General features: G+C 43.2%; 1 protein-coding gene across 1 annotated transcript; it reads left to right on the plus strand.

Annotated features, from left to right (window-relative positions):
• Window positions 1–271: 271 nt before the first annotated feature.
• RSBN1 (round spermatid basic protein 1) lies at window positions 272–18651 on the plus strand. Its single transcript, XM_079327140.1, has 7 exons — window positions 272–648; window positions 4003–4673; window positions 10621–10758; window positions 11157–11299; window positions 12131–12298; window positions 13355–13463; window positions 14005–18651. The coding sequence occupies exons 1-7, from the start codon at window positions 294–296 to the stop codon at window positions 14464–14466; spliced, it is 2046 nt and encodes a 681-aa protein (XP_079183266.1). The 5' UTR covers window positions 272–293; the 3' UTR covers window positions 14467–18651.
• The last annotated feature ends 70 nt before the right edge of the window (window positions 18652–18721 follow it).

Here is an 18721-nt window from a genome sequence, read left to right on the forward strand (position 1 = left end):
ACATCTCCCTCACGGGGAAAGCCTCCTCAGCACCCCGCGCTCGGTGTTTAAAGGATGAAGCACCTCAGAACAAGCGATAAACGCCACTAAAATAAAAGTTTTTTACCCCTCCCCGCTCCCCCGGCCCGCGCTCCCTCAGCGCTTTCCCGCCCTCCTCGCGCCGCCCACGTGACCCGCGCCGCGCGCACGCGCAGCCGCTGCCGAACTACAGCTCCCAGAGTGCCCCGCGGCGGCGCGTGCGCGGCGGCGCCCGGCGCTCGGGCCATTTAAATGTGTGTGAGGGAGCCCCTGAAATGGCCGCGCAGGTCGCCGCGGTGCCGCGGGCCCCGGAGGAGCCGCCGCCGCCGCCCTCAGCGGACCGGCCCGCCCGGCCCCGCGGGCCCCGCCGCCGGCGGGCGGCACCCGGCGAGCCGCCGGCCGCCAAGCGGGCCCGGCCGAGCCAGCCGCTGCTTGCGGGGCCCGGCCCGGCAGAGCCGCTGCCCCCGCCCGCCCTCCCCGCCGCCGCGGGCTTGTTCACGTTCTCCCCGCTCAGCCTCCCGCCGCCCGGGGAGCGCCGACACCACCACCGGCACCACGCCGAGCCCGCCGGCCACAAGGCGAGGCGCGGCAGCCCCGCGGACGGCGCGGCGGGGCGGCCCAGCCAGCGAGGTGAGCGGCGGGGGGAGCGCGGGGGTCGCGGGCGGGCTCGGGCGGCGGCGCGCGGAGCCCCGGGCGCACCTGTGGAGGGCGGCGGGCCCGGAGCGCAGCCTCGGCCCCGCTCCCGCCGCGGCGTAGCGGGCACGGCGCTGCTGCCCCGGGCACGGAGCGCGGGGTGGCCGCGCTGCTGCTGCTGTCAGAATCGCCCTCATCGCAGCCTCAGCGTGCAGGTGCTGTGGGAGTGAAGGTTTCTTCTCTCTGTGCCTGTGTTAACGTGTGAGGGGCTGCTGGGGTGCTGTTTTATTTTTTTATTGTTTTTAATTGTTGGCCTGAGAAGGGATCTCGTGATTCCATACAAATATTTCCAAGGCGGGTGTTTGCGGGTGGTGCCAGGTTCTTTTCGGGGGTGCCCAGCAACAGGACAAGGCAGAATAGCCATAAACTAAAACACAAGAAGCTCCTCCTCTAGGTGAGGAAGAATTTCTTTCAATGAAGGGTGGCAGAGCACTGGAACAGGTGTCCAGGGAGGTTCTGGAGTTATTCCAAACCCAGGTGACCCAGCCTTGGCAGGGTGGTTTCACTGGATGATCTCCAGAGGTCCCTTCTGTGTTTTCTTTCATTGAAAGGCCAAAATATCTCTGGATTTTGGTGTGTGCTGTGTGTGGTTTTGTTTATTTTTTTACTAGTACAAAGTGATTGTTTTGGTTCTGCTTAGAGATTTGTTATAGTAAAAAGCTTCTTGGAGAGAGCAACACAGATAAAAAAAAAAAATTACTGCAAAAACTGCTGTAATTGAAAATATAATGTGCAGTATGCTTGAGGAGTGTAGGGGCAGAAACCAAAGATACACTTGCTTACAAAAGTCAAGTGCCTCTAGAGTAAACTCTAGATAGGACTGTCTTAAGAACAGACAAAACTATTTCTCCCCTGGTTAATGCTTCCACACTACTGTGCTTGAATAATGACTATAAAAGCTTCTGACTGTGAATCTCTGCAGTTCTATCAGTGTTTATCAAGCAGAAGTTTGGAGCAGTGTAACTTTGTAGATTGGAGTGTCACTGTGTCAGTTCTAACCCAGAATTAAATTAGGCCTCTTAATGAAGGCTTAAAGAGCATGAAAATGAGCATCAAAATTCCAGATTTGCAAAGGAAAGCTGTTTGCTCATCTGAAGCTCTTCACTGCCTGTCCTCAGCTGTCAGGGTGGTGCATTTTAGGATGGGGATCTATTTCCTAACTATCAGTTTTTATTTTGGTGTATAATCTAATTAAATTACCTATTACATCTACTATACCATGCTTATTTGTGGCCCCATGTGGCAGTGAACACCCCCACTGTTTTTGCTGTTTAATAATAGTTCAGGTTCTGTTGTGGGATCTGATCATTTGAGAGTAGCTGCTGTCACTCTGCCTCACTGCTGAGCCCATAGTTTAGTGACCTGTCCACAGCTTTTTTGTGTTTGGCATGCTGGAGGCTTTCTGATTATTTAAAGGAATAATTCAAACTGTATTTCCTCCAGAATTGCCAGGCATTATAATGTCATTGTTTAGCCTCACTGAGTGCAGCAGTTACTCACTGTAATAGTGGGACTCTGCTGTGCATCCAGCAGCAGCTTTTATCCTGAAAACAGAACAAGTGTTCACTGGAAACTCCCAACTGCAAGGATTCCTGTCTGTTTTTAGGATATGGCTTCAAACAGGAAGATGCTCTAAATTAAAATGTGTGAAGTTTTAAAACTATATCTAAAATCAGAAATGCTGAAAATAAAGAGACCTTTAACAACCAAATGTTCTTAAAACGTGCAGAGGGAAGTATTCCCAACAGCTCAGTGGTGGCATGAAATTCTTGTTTAGCTGCAGCTTGGGATCTCTGTTCCCACCAGGACAAATTCCTGGTGTGTGGATTGCACGTTCACTCAGTGAGTGAAGCAGTGGCTGAGCAAACCTGAGTCTTGCAGAAAGTTTCATTCCAAGAAGCTTTTCAGGTGACTCCCAGAACAAGTGATACCGCCCTGCTTTTCCTGGTTTCTCTGAAATAGAAACATCAGGGCCTTTGCTATTTGCAAGGGCTGCAGCAGCACGGTGAAAACTTGTATTTCAGGTCCTAAGACTATTGTATGAAGTGGGGATTAAGCAATCAGCTCTCTCTTTGCTCCATGAGTAACTCTGTTCCTTACTCCAGGCTGTTATGAAGGTCAGCCCTCTCCAGTAATGATCCAGTTAAACACTGGTTATACTGGAGAACCTGGAGCTGCCCGTGTTTATCACTGCACCTTTTCTCATAAAACAGTGTAACATGGTTTTTTCTTTAAGTGCTCTAAGAGAATAAAGAGAGAATACCAATGTGCAGCCAAAGAAAGGAAATTTTATTAGGATAATAAATAATGCTGAGGGGAAATGGTGAAACTTCAGTTCCTGCATCTTTGGTCAGGTGTTCCCTTCAGCAGCAGCTTGTTCCCATCCCCATGGCTAACCTGCTAACAGCTCCAGGAGATTTATGGGCATTGTTGGATGAAATGGTTCTTTGATTCAGGCACATTAAATTCTTGTCTTGGCAATTGAGTTTTTAACAGCTGGAGCATCAAGTTTTCTAATTACCTTTGTCCCTTGCTAAATGTTATTTGAATTAGTTTTTATTCTTGAAAGAACAACTTAAACTATTCCATTTTGCCTGACAGAACTACTTCTTTATATTTTATCTCTCAGCCTTTTAGAGATTGATTAACCTCAAAAAAAAAAAAAAAAAAACCCAAACAACTGAAACAGGCCCTTAATTTCTTTCTCTCCATTAACTGAATCATTAACTATAAGACTGAATCTGTTGATGTGATGGTTTGGTTGTTTAATTTTAAAAGATCAGCAGTCTAAGATTTACTTAAGTGTTTTTACTCCTAAATGTAAGTAAAGCTTGTAGCTCTTCAGTACTGCTCTGTTTGCTTCTGTATCATGTGTCCAAAATCAGGGAAATGTTCTGTAATGACAGTCTTAATGTTTAAATGTTACACATACTTGTTTATCCTCTTCCTCTGTACAGCACTGCCTTAAATGTCAGAAGTTATTAATGTACTTAATTATAGATGTTCTGAAATACAGACTCCTTTTAAAGGTACTCTAAAAATCTGTTAAAAATGGAAGTATTTCTAAAATACTAAGCTAGAATTTTGGAAGTTTCCTTTAATTTAGGGCTTTATTTGTTTAATTATAAGTATCCTGACTTTTGACTTAATTTTATAATCAAAAATGTGATGTTTTACAATGGTCAGTCTCCCTGGGAACAGATCCCTTCAGCAAGTGAGAGGCCTGAATTCTTTTGGGGTGAATATGCTGCAACTGCAGAACTCTAATCTTCTCTTTATTGTTGCTGCCAGAAACTCCAGATGAAAACGGCAAAACCCAGCGAGCTGACAGCCTTATTATGAAGAAAATAAAGAAAAAAAAGAAAAAGAAACACCGGGAAGACGTGAGGGGGAAACGCCTGAAGATGTACAACAAAGAGGTGCAGACAGTGTGTGCTGGGCTCACTCGCATTGACAAGGAGACTTTGTCTCAAGGACAGTGTGACAACATGGAAATGAACAAGGAATCCTTCAGGTACCTGAAGGATGAGCAGCTGTGCAGACTGAACTTGGGCATGCAGGAGTACCGGGTGCCCCAGGGAGTACAAAGCCCGTTTGTGACACACCAGGAGCACTCTGTGCGCAGCAGCTGCCTCAAGACTGGCACTAAATTCAGTAACTTCATTCACGAGGAGCATCAGTCCAATGGGGGTGCCCTGGTCCTGCATGCTTACATGGATGAACTCTCATTTTTGTCTCCAGTGGAGATGGAGAGATTTGCAGAGGAGTTTCTTGCGTTGTCATTCAGTGAAAATGATAAAAATGCAGCTTACTATGCTTTAGCCATAGTGCATGGAGCAGCTGCCTACTTACCAGACTTCCTGGATTACTTTGCTTTTAACTTTCCAAACACTCCAGTGAAAATGGAAATTTTGGGCAAGAAGGACATTGAAACAACAACAATTTCAAATTTTCACTCTCAGGTAAGAACTGTTCAAAAGCATGAATTGTGCACAATACCTAGATTTGATTAATCTCAGTAACCCAGAACAGACATGACTTAAAATAGGCATGTCACAAATTTATTTTCTAAGCAGATGAAGAAAGGTCGTGTTAGGACTGTACTACTGTGCTGTTTGTTCCTGCTTCTGCTCAAAGCTTTTCTGTACTCCCTGCTAGTTGGTGAATCACACTCAGACACTGGTACCTGTGATCTGAGCAGAGATCTGCACTGAGCATCTTTTTCTTCTGAACTTGGCAAAACACTGAGATTGTTCAAAACAGCAACCAAGTCTGTGTCAAAAGTTGCATAGACTGCAAATGCTAACACTGCTTTTCTAGTCAGCAGAGCTGAGGTTTGGTTTTGGGGTCTGGGGGTTTGGGTTTTTTTTGCAATGATGTTACTTTTCATGTTTCAATATATCTGATTGACAGATTTTTTTAACATCTTAATTCCTTCAATATCTTTTGCTGTTAAAACTTTCTAACTTGAAGCTGGTTAAAGAATCTTTTTAATTGACTGGAAAAGCAGTTTTATTTTATTTCCTCCCTTGGTTTCCATGGTAGGCTAAAACTAGTTTAAATTCTGGAACTGTATCTCCATGTAACTTAAATGGATGCAACAGTAAAAAATAAGCTAATACCAAGATTCCCATATGAAAGTCTGTTGGATTTTAGTCTTGTGATCAAACTCAGAAATATCTATGAGTATACCACAAGATTACAGCTTAGATAAATTTCTTTTTGGTGGAATAAAGCTTCTTTCTGTTTAGTCTGAGAATGGATCCAAACTGCTGATTACCTTTAAGGTCTTTACTTGAGGCATTAATTACATTTGCACTCATATTAGAAGTTCACTTGTTGGGAGGATAAATCTGAAACTAGTGGAGTTCAGCACACCTTTAACACCTTTAAGAACAAATGTGGATGGGCTATTTGGATTTCTGTAGATTGTACCAAATACTTGCAAGCAAGATTTGCATTGGAAAAACAGTTACTGCTTTACAGAAAGTTACTGCATGGTCACTGTGGAGTCTTTAAACAGCATTAAGTGAATAATTCTGACACTTGGCATTTTGTTTGACAGTGATTTGCTGCTGCAGCATAATTTTAACCAGCTTCTGTTTCTTGGTTTCAATAATTCTTTGTGCTGACAGAGCTGTGTCTGGGTGCAGGGCACCCCAAAATAGACTCTGAGTATAGAAACCACTGCAGTGGGCAATGCACAGCACACACCTGTGTGCTGCACATGTGAAATGTGTCCACAGATCAGGCTTCAAATCTTCTGTATTAGTGATTTGTGTTCTTTAGTGTCTAGATTGCATTTTGGCTTGAGTCCATGTGATGACCCCTGAAATGGCTAAACAGAGCCTCTGGAATGTTTAACAGTTGCATTTTTTTTCTTGGTGAATGTCCTGTGAACACGAATACTGACACTATAAATACACATGAGGAATGTATGGTAATAAATAAGAGGCTTTGCTGGGTTATAGTCTGCTGGTACTTCAATTAATTCTATTTTAAGTACTGTCTAAACTTGATTAAGATTGAGTCATGACATAAGGTTCAGTTGGTCTAAACCACTTCTCTAAACCCAGCTCCAGCATGACCTGGTTAATCCTCTCTGGCTGAAGTGTTAGTGCAGTTCTCCCTGAGCAAACAGAGCAGGGGAGCTGCCACAGGCAGCTGCAGCAGGGCTCTTTGGGGCCTTCAGGTGCTGGAAAAGCTGAAAGAAACATTGGAATTGCTGGTGGGATACTCAAGTTTTGCAGGCTGGCTTGTCTTGGAATGGAGAAGCTGCAGTGCCCTGCCTGAGGAACCTGTGCTGCTGTTCTTGGCAGCTCTGCTGAGGGATGAACACATTGGCCAAGCTTCACTTTTCACCCTTCTGGATGAGAGCTGTGCAGTACAGAAGCACTTCATAGTTGTGCTTTTGCAGATTAAACATGTTGCACTATTGTGTGCTGCAACACTGATTATTTATAATTAAGTTTCCTCCCTTCTGGGCTCCTTCTCTGTGCATGGGTTTGCTGCACTGACCTGTGCTGAAGGGAGTTGGAGTATTAGGGAGTCTTGAATCCTGAAGAATTAGTGTCAAGAAATCAAAAGTTGTTCTGTAAACTGCAAGTTAATGTGACCTTTGGCTTGCACGACATTCAGCTGTTTTGTGTTTCTAGAGAAACTGAATTGTAGTATTCAAAATAAGGACTTTAATCTGAAGGACTTGGTAAGTCTAGTGATAATTAACTGCCTTGCAAGGTGAATTCCTTTGTTCTCAGGGCAGTGAGTTTACAACAAAGCACTCCAACATGTGTTTGTTACATAAATGTTTGGTTTCAGTATCTTAAAATAATTAAGCTTTAGTATCCTGTGGATTTTTTTGCTTGCATTGGCTCTCAGTGGTTCAAATACTTCAGTGCTGGAGCTCAGCTTTAGTGTGGAGCTGTTCACTTGGGCTGAGGGCTTTCAATTCTCAAATCACTGAGCAGTAATTTGTAAGCTTTCCTCACATAAGGGCACACTTTAATTTGGAAACTCTTTGCAGTGCAGCTAGAAGGAACTCTTATTTTCCTTATCACTTGTTTCAGTACAACTGCTTCCACTCAGTGAATGGGAATATATTTAGAGTTTAAAAAACCACTTATTTTATTCCTGGCTGATCAACTGCCTCATGAAATCTCTCTCTGATCCAAAGAAGAGTTAGGCTGTCACAGAGGGTGTGTGGGGGTTCTGGGAAGAGGCCAGGAAAGAGAATTGGGGAAGTAGGTTTTGCATAAGCTGCTCTTCCTCCTGGGAAGAATGTGGGAAAAGCAGCCAACAGGTGATAACTGGGTAAGTTTTCTTTCTCCTGCTGTTCAAAACAGGTTACTCTGTTCCTGACAGCTTGGGTTCATAAAACACATCACAGTTTGGGTTTTCAGCCCCATGTGAACTTCTCTGATTCTAGAAGGGCAATTTCTATTTTTTTTTTTTTTTTTTTTTTTTTTTTTGCAGTAGCAGTCAAAGTATGAAATGGAGAAATTGTGTATCTGTACTGCAAATTTTGTTTGTTACTAAAACCACATAAACAATGCCCAGTGGTCCAGCACTGTGTCAGATTTTAGTCACACATGTCACCCTTGCTGTGCTGGCCTGTCACTGTCATGTCCTTCAGCAGGAACCAGCCTTGTGCTCTTGCTTTCTTCCTTGTAGCCAACTGTTTGTGTGGTTGGTTTTATAGCTGACTTGACACGCTGAAATATTGTTGCTGTCAAGTGATTCATGCTTTTCTTGCAAGTGGAGAGAAACTTCTGAGACTTAACCTCATTTGTCTCCAGCTGATGCCTCATCCGTGTGTCCTCATCCTGTGCTCACTTAACCCGTGCTGGGGCTGGGGTGGCTCAGAACATGCAAACAAACACCAGCTCTGTGCCTCTGACAGCAAACACTGCCTCTGGCTGCTTCTGTTCTCACCCCAGTGTGGGAATCACTGATAGCACATGGTGCAGCTGAGGGAAAATGTCTCCACCAGCACTCCAGCTCATTTTAAACTCCCCCTTGTGGGGAGTGGGGTGCCCAGGGCAGTGATGGCTGGGTGACATTTGCAAGGGCTCAGCCTTGAGTGGTCTTATTGGCCCCATTGTCCTTTTGCAACAGTAAAAACAGTGGCAGTGCCTGCTGGTGATCCACTGCTGCTTTTAAAGCAGCACAGGGAACAAATCCCAACGAGGGAGGTGCTGTGGTAATGAGTTACTGACTTCTGGCAGCCACATGAACTGGAGTGACCCCAGCTAAATTCCTAAACAGGAGTTGAACTTTGAACAAAAATAGGAAACACTGAGAGAGGTCCTAACGGGTATAAGGAAGTGACTTCAGCTATTGAATCATCTCAGCTTTCTTCCCTGCAGTGGGGGGTGCACACAGAGTGGCTGTGGGTGAACAGAGCTGGGGGGGATCTGGAGCAGCTGGTGATGAAAGGCAAAGCAGTTTGCAGTGCAGCAAGCAGGGGTTTACTCATGGGACACTAACCCACAGCTGAAAAGGGAGAGCAAGGTGCTGTTCCTTTAGATGTTCATTGTATCACGTTGTTGAGACCACTGGCCTAACCAGTGGCATTGCTGTTTGCTGCTCAGAAGGAATTAAGGAGGAGAGAGATGCTGTGAAGGAGGTTTTTTATGGCATATTGAACAAATAAACTACATCCCCTGTGACTGAGGTGCTTGAGATGAATAGTACAGCCTGCTGGGGATTGCTGTGGGTTGCTGCATGTTGTCAGTGTAAACATGTCCTGGGTTTAATCCTCAAGTGTGTATATTCCTTTAATTGCTATTAAAAACTAGCAAAACATTGAAATCCAGTGTTTCCCTACTGTTTCCTTTATAACTCTTGAGTTCTCCTCTATTTTGTCATTGTTCCAGTGCATTAAAAAAACAAAGTTACCAAAGTTAAAGCTTCTCATTTTTCATTTCCTTTGAAAACATTAAAAGGAAAAACTGCATATGGAATTATAATTAATTTTAATTAATGACAAACACCTGTAAAATACTAGTGACTCTCACCAGGTGGTTTCAATAGCACAGAACTCATCTGGAAGGAGTCTGTCTCCACTTACATAAACAGTGCCAGCCAGTTAAACTTCATTGGATAAGGACCAGAGCACTTCAGTCCTTAGTTTTTGTGTAGGTGCACAGAACTAAAATATTGTTGTGGTGTTCCAGTGCTCCTGCTCTGAACTGCATTCAGCAAATAGAGCAAGCTAAACTACTATAATTAAGAAGTGAAATATCTATGGCTGCTGCTGGAGGATAAAATTGCTGCAGTAACTCTATTCTTCCTTTATTAGTCTCTCCTAATTTACCTTTAACAACTGCATGGGGTAGTTTAATGACATCTGGTTTGCTGGCTAAACATGCAAAACTGAAACTAAACTTACAGATACATGGATGCAGCAGCTTAGCTTTAAGTGGAGTTATAAAATGCATCACACTGTGTGAACATGGCTGTTAAATTGCAAATTTACCAGTAATTGTCTGTGCTGTCCCACCACTCAGCCACGGAGAACAGCTGGAGTTTTTCACCCCTGGAACACTGAAGGGTGGTGGAAAGCTGGGGCTCAGACACAACTGAGTGTGCAAAACAGACTTGTGCTCTAAGGGACTTGTGCTCTATAACATCAGTTAGCTGTGGTGTCAGACAGAGCCTCCTCTGTGGCCATATGGCATGTTCCAGTCCATAGGATGAGGATACACAACACTGGAGTCTTGCCAGTGGCTTTCCTCTGGCAGCAGAAAATGGGCAAGAAAGGTTTCCAGGTGACCTGAAAAAGTGGGACAGTCTGTTTTTTAGAGGATGTCCATGAGCTGTGAGATTGAAGTGTTTCTGACCCCAGCACTGACAGCAGGTTTTATTGCAAATGGTTATTTTAACACTCTTCTTTGCAAGCACTGGCTTTCCAGTTAAACCTCTCATTTCCTCTGGTTTTTGTCCAATTTTTTGTGTGTACTGTGACAGCATCACCAGAACCACTGCATGGAGGTTTTTCACTGCAATCCCAGGGGAAGGACCTCAAGGACAGGACTGAAATGAGGAATGTGCATATCCCAGGAGCATCTGCTCTGAAGTGTAGAAGCAACAGTCCAGCTGCACAAACTAGTGGAGCTTGGTGCAAGACTGAGTCACAATGAAACCTTGTGTGGTTGTTTTCTCAAGTCAGCCTGAATTAGTCAAATATTCACTTGCTGTTACTCAGACTCCAGGAGGATTTCCTGTCAGAAGTACAGGCAGGAGTCCTTTCTTTCTCCTCTGTTCTAAATACTCCCTGTGCATATTCCCTAAGATACCCTGCTGCAACAGCTGTAGATGAGTCCAAGATTGATCCCAGCTGTGTCAGATGACATTTTTCCCATCTGTGAGAGAACTAAAGGGTGGTGCTGTTTTCTCTGTCTGGCCCAGGTCAATCGCACGTACTGCTGTGGCACCTACAGAGCAGGACCCATGCGCCAGATCAGCCTGGTGGGAGCTGTGGATGAAGAAGTGGGGGACTACTTCCCAGAATTCCTAGATATGTTGGAAGAATCTCCATTTCTTAGAGTAAGCAGGAACTTGGGGTGTGTTCAGAGCACTGTAGATATTTAAGCATTTGTTAGGTTTCCAAGTAATTAGAAAGTGTAAGCTGTTTTTTGTTATTGATGAGATTATTTGGGCTGTTGAGGTTCATTCTTTCCTGTGCCCAGTTATAAGGAATGGGATGAGATGGTTAATTAAAAATAAATCATGTTTATTATACATACATGCACTTCTTCCCTAAAAACTATGCTTGATAAAATTAGCTTGGAATATCCTTTACCTCTCAAGCTTATTTAGTTTCTATGCAATTCTTTTGAAGATTTGAACCAGTTTAACCAAAGGCATCATTAAATTTTTCTATCTCACCCAGTGTTTTGTGTTATGTGTGTTTTGTGGATGGTTTTGTTCCTGTTTTCTTTTAGATGACTTTGCCCTGGGGGACTCTTTCCAGTCTCAGACTGCAGTGCAGGTCCCAGAGTGATGATGGACCCATCATGTGGGTGAGGCCAGGAGAGCAGATGATCCCCACAGCTGACATGCCAAAATCACCCTTCAAACGGCGCCGGTAAGGTTTGGGTTTCCTTTTGTACTCGAGGTAAAACATTGCAGTTAGCTCAGTGTCACACTTGGGAACAAAAGCAAAGCACTTGATGTGTAACTGGCTCTTCAGAGGACTAATTCAGATTTAAGTTTCACTTTCACTTTGTTTCAAATTGGCTCAGCTGATAAAACAAATATTACCTCTGGTGGTTATTTTATTTCAGTACTTCTCACATATCCTAGATCAGTGCTTTAAGATTAAAACCTTCTTTTTATTATCCTCCAGGAGACTTAATTCATTTTATTTCTGTGGCAAGAACCAATTTGATGATGAGGGCAGGTGGAATGCTGTAAAACAGCAGAGGTCCTTCTGCTGCTCGTGCTGCATTCTAATGTCAGTGCTAAAGCACTTGTAACACTGCCTGCCCAGGAATTACTGTGTATTCTTGCTTTCTGTCTCTGAAAGAGGCCTCGGAGACAAATTTCAGGAGATTTAGAGGCATATTCTAATTATAGATTCAAGAAAAATTTTGGATGTACTCCCAAATAACTGAAGCTCAGGTTCTGTAAGATAGCTCTATTTTACATACCAGCACATTCTTGGAGGAAATCTTCCAGCACAAGTGAACACAAAAATGACGTAATTTATTTTTTAAAGTTTATTCTCGTAACCTAAATTTTACTTTGCTGCTTTTGTTACAATCTTTCACCAAATAAACACCTCGAAAAAACCAGAAAACAGTGCTTCGTTCCCTTGAATCCTACAGCACCCAGAATTTGAAGATGATTGCAATACAAATATTAATTTTTGAGCAGGCAGGCACATTTGCAGTGTGTGTTTTTTCTCCCTTTGCAGGTCCATGAACGAGATCAAGAACCTGCAGTACCTACCTCGGACCAGCGAGCCCCGCGAGGTTCTGTTCGAGGACAGGACCCGAGCTCACGCCGACCACGTGGGGCAGGGCTTTGACTGGCAGAGCACAGCTGCTGTTGGGGTGCTCAAGGCTGTGCAGTTTGGGGAATGGTAAGTGCTACTGCAGTGCAATTATTTTTTTTTTAAAAATAATTCCTTGCAAAATAAACCTAATCAGAAATGGTTTAAACTCTATAATGGGACAATCGCTAGAATCATTTTCCCAGGGAGGTGATGGAGTTGCTGGGTGTGTTTAAAAATAAAGCCTGGATGTGGCACTCAGTGCTATGGTTTAGTTGATGAGAAGCTGTTGGACTAAATTATTTTAAAGGTCTTTTCCAACCAAGTTCATTCAGTGATTCAAAAGCTGCACAGAGCTGAAAACTTCAAGCTATGTGCCTCCTATTTTTCCATCTTGAGACAGTAAAAAATTTGTAACAGCAGCTTGCAGAATATGTTAGTGATGTACAAAAGCCTTAAACTTGGACCATCATCCTTGATTATTCTTTTCATGAGCAGGTATATTAATTCTAGCTTTTGTAACTGTAGTCTAAGAGCTCAGTATAATTAATTTCACAGCTGCAGTGCTTTCTCAGGTCATGTACCCAGGATATTGCTGTTAACCTTGCAGAGAAACTGGACTTGCATCACTGTAATAGCTAGAAATTCTAGTAGAAATTGGATAGCATCATTAGCAATATCATTGGAATAAAAGATGCCAGTACTTCCTATGCTCTGGTTCACAGCTGTTGAATAAAATTCCTCACTGCTTCAACTTCAGTGTTACTGTGTCATTTTACAATTTTCCCTTAATGCAGAATTATTCTGTCCAATTATAGAATGGAAGAATGAAGGCAAATTGTGGTTCCTAGAACACAAAGAACTTTGATAGTGGCAGTTTGAATCTGGTTCTCAGAATTTTCAGTATATTGTCCATGCAAACATCACTTCTGTTGTAAATGCAGCAAAAATGGAAAAAGAAAAAAGGGAAATTATGAATTATCCCTATTTTTAAAAATAATACACTATTGAGAAATGTTGAGACTTTGTGCACAGTGTAACAGTGCAGCAGGTCATTGGTTCAGTGAAGCTTTCTGCTGGGAAGAGCTGTAATGCTCTGTAACTCAAATAGTTCAAAAATTCCTGGAATTCTCATTTTTTTTCTAGGAGTGACCAGCCTCGTATAACCAAAGATGTGGTTTGTTTTCATGCTGAAGACTTCACTGATGTTGTGCAGAGACTTCAGCTGGACCTGCATGAACCTCCAGTGTCACAGGTATCAAATCTGCCCTCTGACAGCTCATTCCTGGTGTTTTGGGAGGAGTTTCTGACAGATCCCAGCTTCTCCCTAAGATCAGTCCTTTTGTATCCCCTCAGTTCTCAGCTCTCTTGGGTAAATTTCCTTGTGTTTCAGGATACAATAGTTCAATTGGAAAGTAACTTTTAACTTTTCCTTTCCCCCAAGCTGGGATTCATGCTGTAGAAACAATCTGTTGATTAAGCCATGTGTGCCTGTTCCTGCTTTTTTCTCATGTCTGATGTTGTCTTAGGCTATGGAAGCATCTTAAACTCAGTCCTGTCAGCCCAAACAATGCAGCCCATTGTTGTTGTTTTTAACAATATGGAAACCTTCATTTTCCTCTCAAGATGTGCACATCAGAGAACTTGTATTTTAAAAGTCCAGTTCTCATTTGAATTCAAAGTTTTCCTCATGAAACAGAAACATTCTGATTTAGACATGAATTAACATGAAAACAGGAAGATGCTGAATTGTTTGAAGAGTTTCCCACTAACTTTCCCATCTCTCCTTCTCCCAGTGTGTTCAATGGGTGGATGAAGCCAAACTAAACCAAATGAGACGGGAAGGCATTCGCTATGCTAGGATTCAGTTGTGTGACAATGACATCTACTTCATCCCTAGAAATGTCATTCATCAGTTCAAAACAGTGTCAGCAGTCTGCAGCTTAGCCTGGCACATCAGACTCAAACAGTATCACCCTGTGGGAGACACTTCTCCAAAAGCAGAAAGCAATTCAAGCCTGAACAGTGATGTTCCTGGAAACACAGAGGCAGAAGGTGAACCCCAAGGTGTGAGTGTAAAAATAGAGTCTGAAGAACCAGGTATAGAAATTCAGCTTACCCCAGGGGTGCTCTCCTCCTCTGTTTCTTCAATATCAGGACTTGTGCAACCAGATCAGGTGGCCCAGCCCCTTCCAGGTTTTAAAATAGAGTCTGATCAGCAACACAATCCACAGGATCATGCAGGCTCTTCTGTGTGATATGTATATATTCAAACATTTTTTAAACAACTTTTTAAAATTTTGATGTGAAGTTATAGTTTTATAACTGGCTTATGTTTTATTGGAGAAATCTTGCCTATAATTCTATAAAGAAAGGTGACATTCCAAAATGTCAAGCATATCTTTTTTACACAGATTATGCAAAATTCAAGTTGTATTTTAACCCCTTAGTACAACCTGTAACAGTGGTCTACCACTTCTTTCTGTTTAAGTAAAGAGATGTTGAATATCTTCTCAAAGTCAGATTGAAATTCCTCCAGGAACATGAAATGATTGAACTCCATTGGTCAGTGTTATTTCCCTACTTTTACTTTATCTCTAATCTTCACCAGAAAATGATGCTTTTGTAGAAGACTTACAAAGTGACTTCCCCATCTCATTTTAATTGCTTATAAAAGTAAAAAAGGAAAAAAAAGAAAAAAAAATAGAGAAAGCACAGCACTTTTGATGATTTGTGGAATTTTCAGTATGTCTGTTCTTGACATGTTGGTTTATATACAAGCTATAGAAATTGATGTTTCTTACAGTTCCTACAAGGGTGACCTGTAAAAAGAACTGAAGCAAGTGTCTGATTCCTGTTGAGATGCAATGACTTACTGACCTAACACTTCTCATAGCACTGCTTATGTTGTTTGGTGTGAGGGTTTTTGCTTCCAAAATACATCTTCCCTGAACGTGATAAATGCTAGTGTCAAAATTAGAGAACCTCTTGGTAGTCTTGTGGAGGAAACTGCTATCTTTGAGCACTTTAAGGCTTTAAAATACTTAACCAACTTGGCAGCTTGTTTTGATTGGGTCGTAACGTGTCCAATGGATCCACACTTTCCCTTATACTGATGCACTTATTATATTAAGCATTGAGCTGATACCTGACTTCCTAGAATAAGGACAGCCTTACTGTGTAAGTTCTGTATTAGTATTTCACAATAAAAAGTATTTTGGCATTGGACTGCTTTTTCCATGTGTAGCTCCTGGGTGCCCAGTTACTGTGGAAAAATCAGCAGCACATGCTCAATGTGTAGAGTGTCAGCTATCAACAGTTTTTAAAAGATCTTTCAATATTTCTGGATGTTAACGTGTAATCTGTATTTGACTTTCACTCACCCATTTATTATTGCCCTTTCCAGTCATCAAAAGGAAAAGTCCCTTTTCCCTCTCCCTCCCCCCCTCCCCACATTTAGAGTAAAAACTGGGGTTTGGTGCAACTTAAGCTGTCTCCAGATAACTTTATTTGTTCTAATCCTCACTGGAGTAGGAAAGATTTGAAACACTATGTTAGACTAGACAAAAGCAAAGATGCTGTGTTAGTTCTGGCTGCATCTTTTTAATATCAATTATTACTCTTCTCTTTATAAGGGTCTCTAAAATATGTTACTCTATTATAAATCTTACTTTGTGCAATATTGTTTGTGTAGGCTTTTATATACATATTAGCACCTCAGTGTAGAGGTCACTATTTTAAACTGATAGAGAAATAATCCTCAGAAGATACTGCAGTGATTAGTTAGAACCTGTATTACTCCTTATGTGTATGTATGTATTGTCTTCGGTACAAAAATGAGGACTAGGAAATATTTCAATTTAAAACTAATTTACAGATTGAAGTGGTAGTGACTCGTTTAGTAATCTGTGTAAATAAGGTGTTAGAATGGAAAGCTTTTATGATGAGAAGTAATGTGATTCATGCAGGGGTGTAATTTAATCTTAGCAGAAATTCTAGATGACTCAGCGCGGCTCAGAAATGAGCCGTCGGTTCTCTGGTGGGTTTTTTCCACTTTTTATGTTGAGAGGAATTTCATAGCTTTAAGGGTTGTGCAAAGTAAAATTCCTCACAGGCAATAGTGGTTTCAGTTCATCCTTCACTTTCAAAGATTCCCCAGGGGTGTTCTTTCCTTTTGACCAAGTCTGCGAGTCTTCCACGTGCCCATTCCTGCTGCTCCCTGCCCCTCCCTGGGGTGGCCCTTCCCTGGCAGCCAGCACTGATCACTCAGGAACTGTCACACCTGCAGGGGCCACAGCAAGGGCAGAGCAAACATGAGAGCCCCCATGCACCTGTTTATTGGGAAAATTGGAATGGAAGATTGTCTCTTCAAGAGAATCCATTTGGAAGTCTTCTGTAATTTCCAATAGCGTGGTTTCAAATGGAGGAAGGAGGATTAGGGTGGTTTGTGCTACTTTCCAAGCTGTAGCTTTAGTGAAATCTGTGGCAACAGCCTGAAATACCTGGAAAATGCTCTGACTCCCTCTTGCTTGGAAGGACACGAGCAGTAGCATCATGCTCAGTTACTAACTTAAAACCTAATGTCAGATTTAAATGCACATAAATAAAGGTATCTTTCAATGACCTGAATGTTGCTGATGCTATCCTATTTTGGAAGACTGAGGGAGAGAGGAACAAGCTGTTTGAGAATCTCCTACTAAATCCATGCTCAGCTTTGCTGTGCTTTAACCAAACTGGCAGACTTTCAAATTCCACCTCAACTGTGGATGCATGTATAAGAGGGATTGCTTGGGAAGCTGCTCACTCCCCAGCCATTGCTTCAGTTGCCCAGAACAAAGCCTTGATGGGACAAATGCAGATATTTTCCAGCCCAAGACCTGTAGAACACTTGATTTTTATTTTTTTTTAATGAGCTAGAGCTGTTTAGAGAGGAAGTAAGGAGTTCAGGCCAATTAGAGTTTGAGCAGAACAAATCCAGTAAATATTTTTTTAATATCTCATATTAAATAGCTGCTATTTGAATTTCTCCAAGATTTCATAAAGCAGGTTCCTTAATAAGCTAATCAAACTTTGGCACATTTGATAACTTGTTCTGAGGCAACTTGTTGTTGGAGCTGTTCAGTGTGGAAACCTCCCAGCCCCTTCCATGATCTGCAGGGGCTCAGAAAAGCTGGAGAGGGGCTGCTCATCAGAACTGAGTGACAGGACAAGGGGGAATGAGTACAAATCAAAAGAGGAGGAATTCAGGTTAGAGGTTAGGGGGAAATTTATGGGTGGTGAGGAACTGGTTGCCCAGGGAGGTTGTGGATGCCCCAACCTGGGAACTTTTCAAAGCTAGATTGAACATCCTGGCCCAGTGGGAGGTGTCCCTGCACATGGCAGGGAGTTGGGACTGGATGATTTTTAAGGTCTATTCCAACACCTTAACATTGTTATTTTCAGTGGAAAGCAGATACAGAATAGTTCCTAAATATGAATGTGCTGGTCACTTACTGCACATCCTCCGCTCTCCATTTGTGAGGATCTGCTCTGTGATATATGTCAGTCCTGCTCTGTGCTGGAGACAGCTGTCACTGGCCAAGTGCTCTGTGAAACAGAACTGGGGCTTAGGCTCGACTTTAAATCAAGTGCTGGTGACTAAAACATCCCAGGGATAAAGATAAGTGGCTGAGCTGTGCTAGAAATGGGCTAGCAAATTCAGTGTACAGCTGAAACAGCGGCTGGCTTTGGCTTCCTCTGTCCTCTAGACAAACCCCAGGTCGCTGTGTGCAGTGTTTGTTCCCAGGGGCTCTGCTGTGCTCTGCCGGGTTTCCTGCCAGTGCTCCAGGACAAGGCAAATTGTCAGAGCTTTCCCCGAGTCCCTCGTCGGGCTTTGCGCCCCGGTTTGGGTGTGAATCAGCCGAGTGTTGGACTCTGCACTTGCAGTTGGCTCCGAGCTGAGCCTGGTTAGCTCTGTGCTGGCTGAGGGGGTGGCAGGGCAGCGGGGCCATCGCCCCCTGTCCCCCCGAGCCCTTCTGTCCCTTCCCCTGGGCTCCGAGCAGCGGCCGGGGCACGCCGAGCGTTCAGACAAACACCCGCTCTCCCGATTTCTCTGTACAACATGTAAAGATACCGACTCCTGTATTGCTGTTTCGTGATTTAATTTGATTTGATTGGCAGCTACGATTATTTTATTCTGTGGTTTTAATTTATCTAAGGTCTCTGCCTCCAGAGGACGTGTACAATTGCCTGGACGACTGTTTGCTTTGTGCGGCCTTAGTGTATTTATTGACATTCGCGCGTGTGCGGGGGCGGCCCCGCGCCCCCCCGCGCTGTCGGTAGCTGACTGTACACCAGTGTCAAACTGTTAAGCTATTTCTTTGTAAAATAGTCCTGCGGAATGCATAGAATTTTTTTCCTGTAAAGTATTTTTTTAATAAACAAAAGTCTGATTTTGTCCTTTACCCGTCTAAGCTCTCTTTCCTCGGCGGGTTCGGGGGGGGCGCTCGGCGCTCGGCTGGCGCTGCCTGGGCG

The sequence above is a fragment of the Erithacus rubecula genome (genome assembly GCF_903797595.1).
Source record: "Erithacus rubecula genome assembly, chromosome: 26".
Lineage (NCBI taxonomy): Eukaryota > Metazoa > Chordata > Aves > Passeriformes > Muscicapidae > Erithacus > Erithacus rubecula.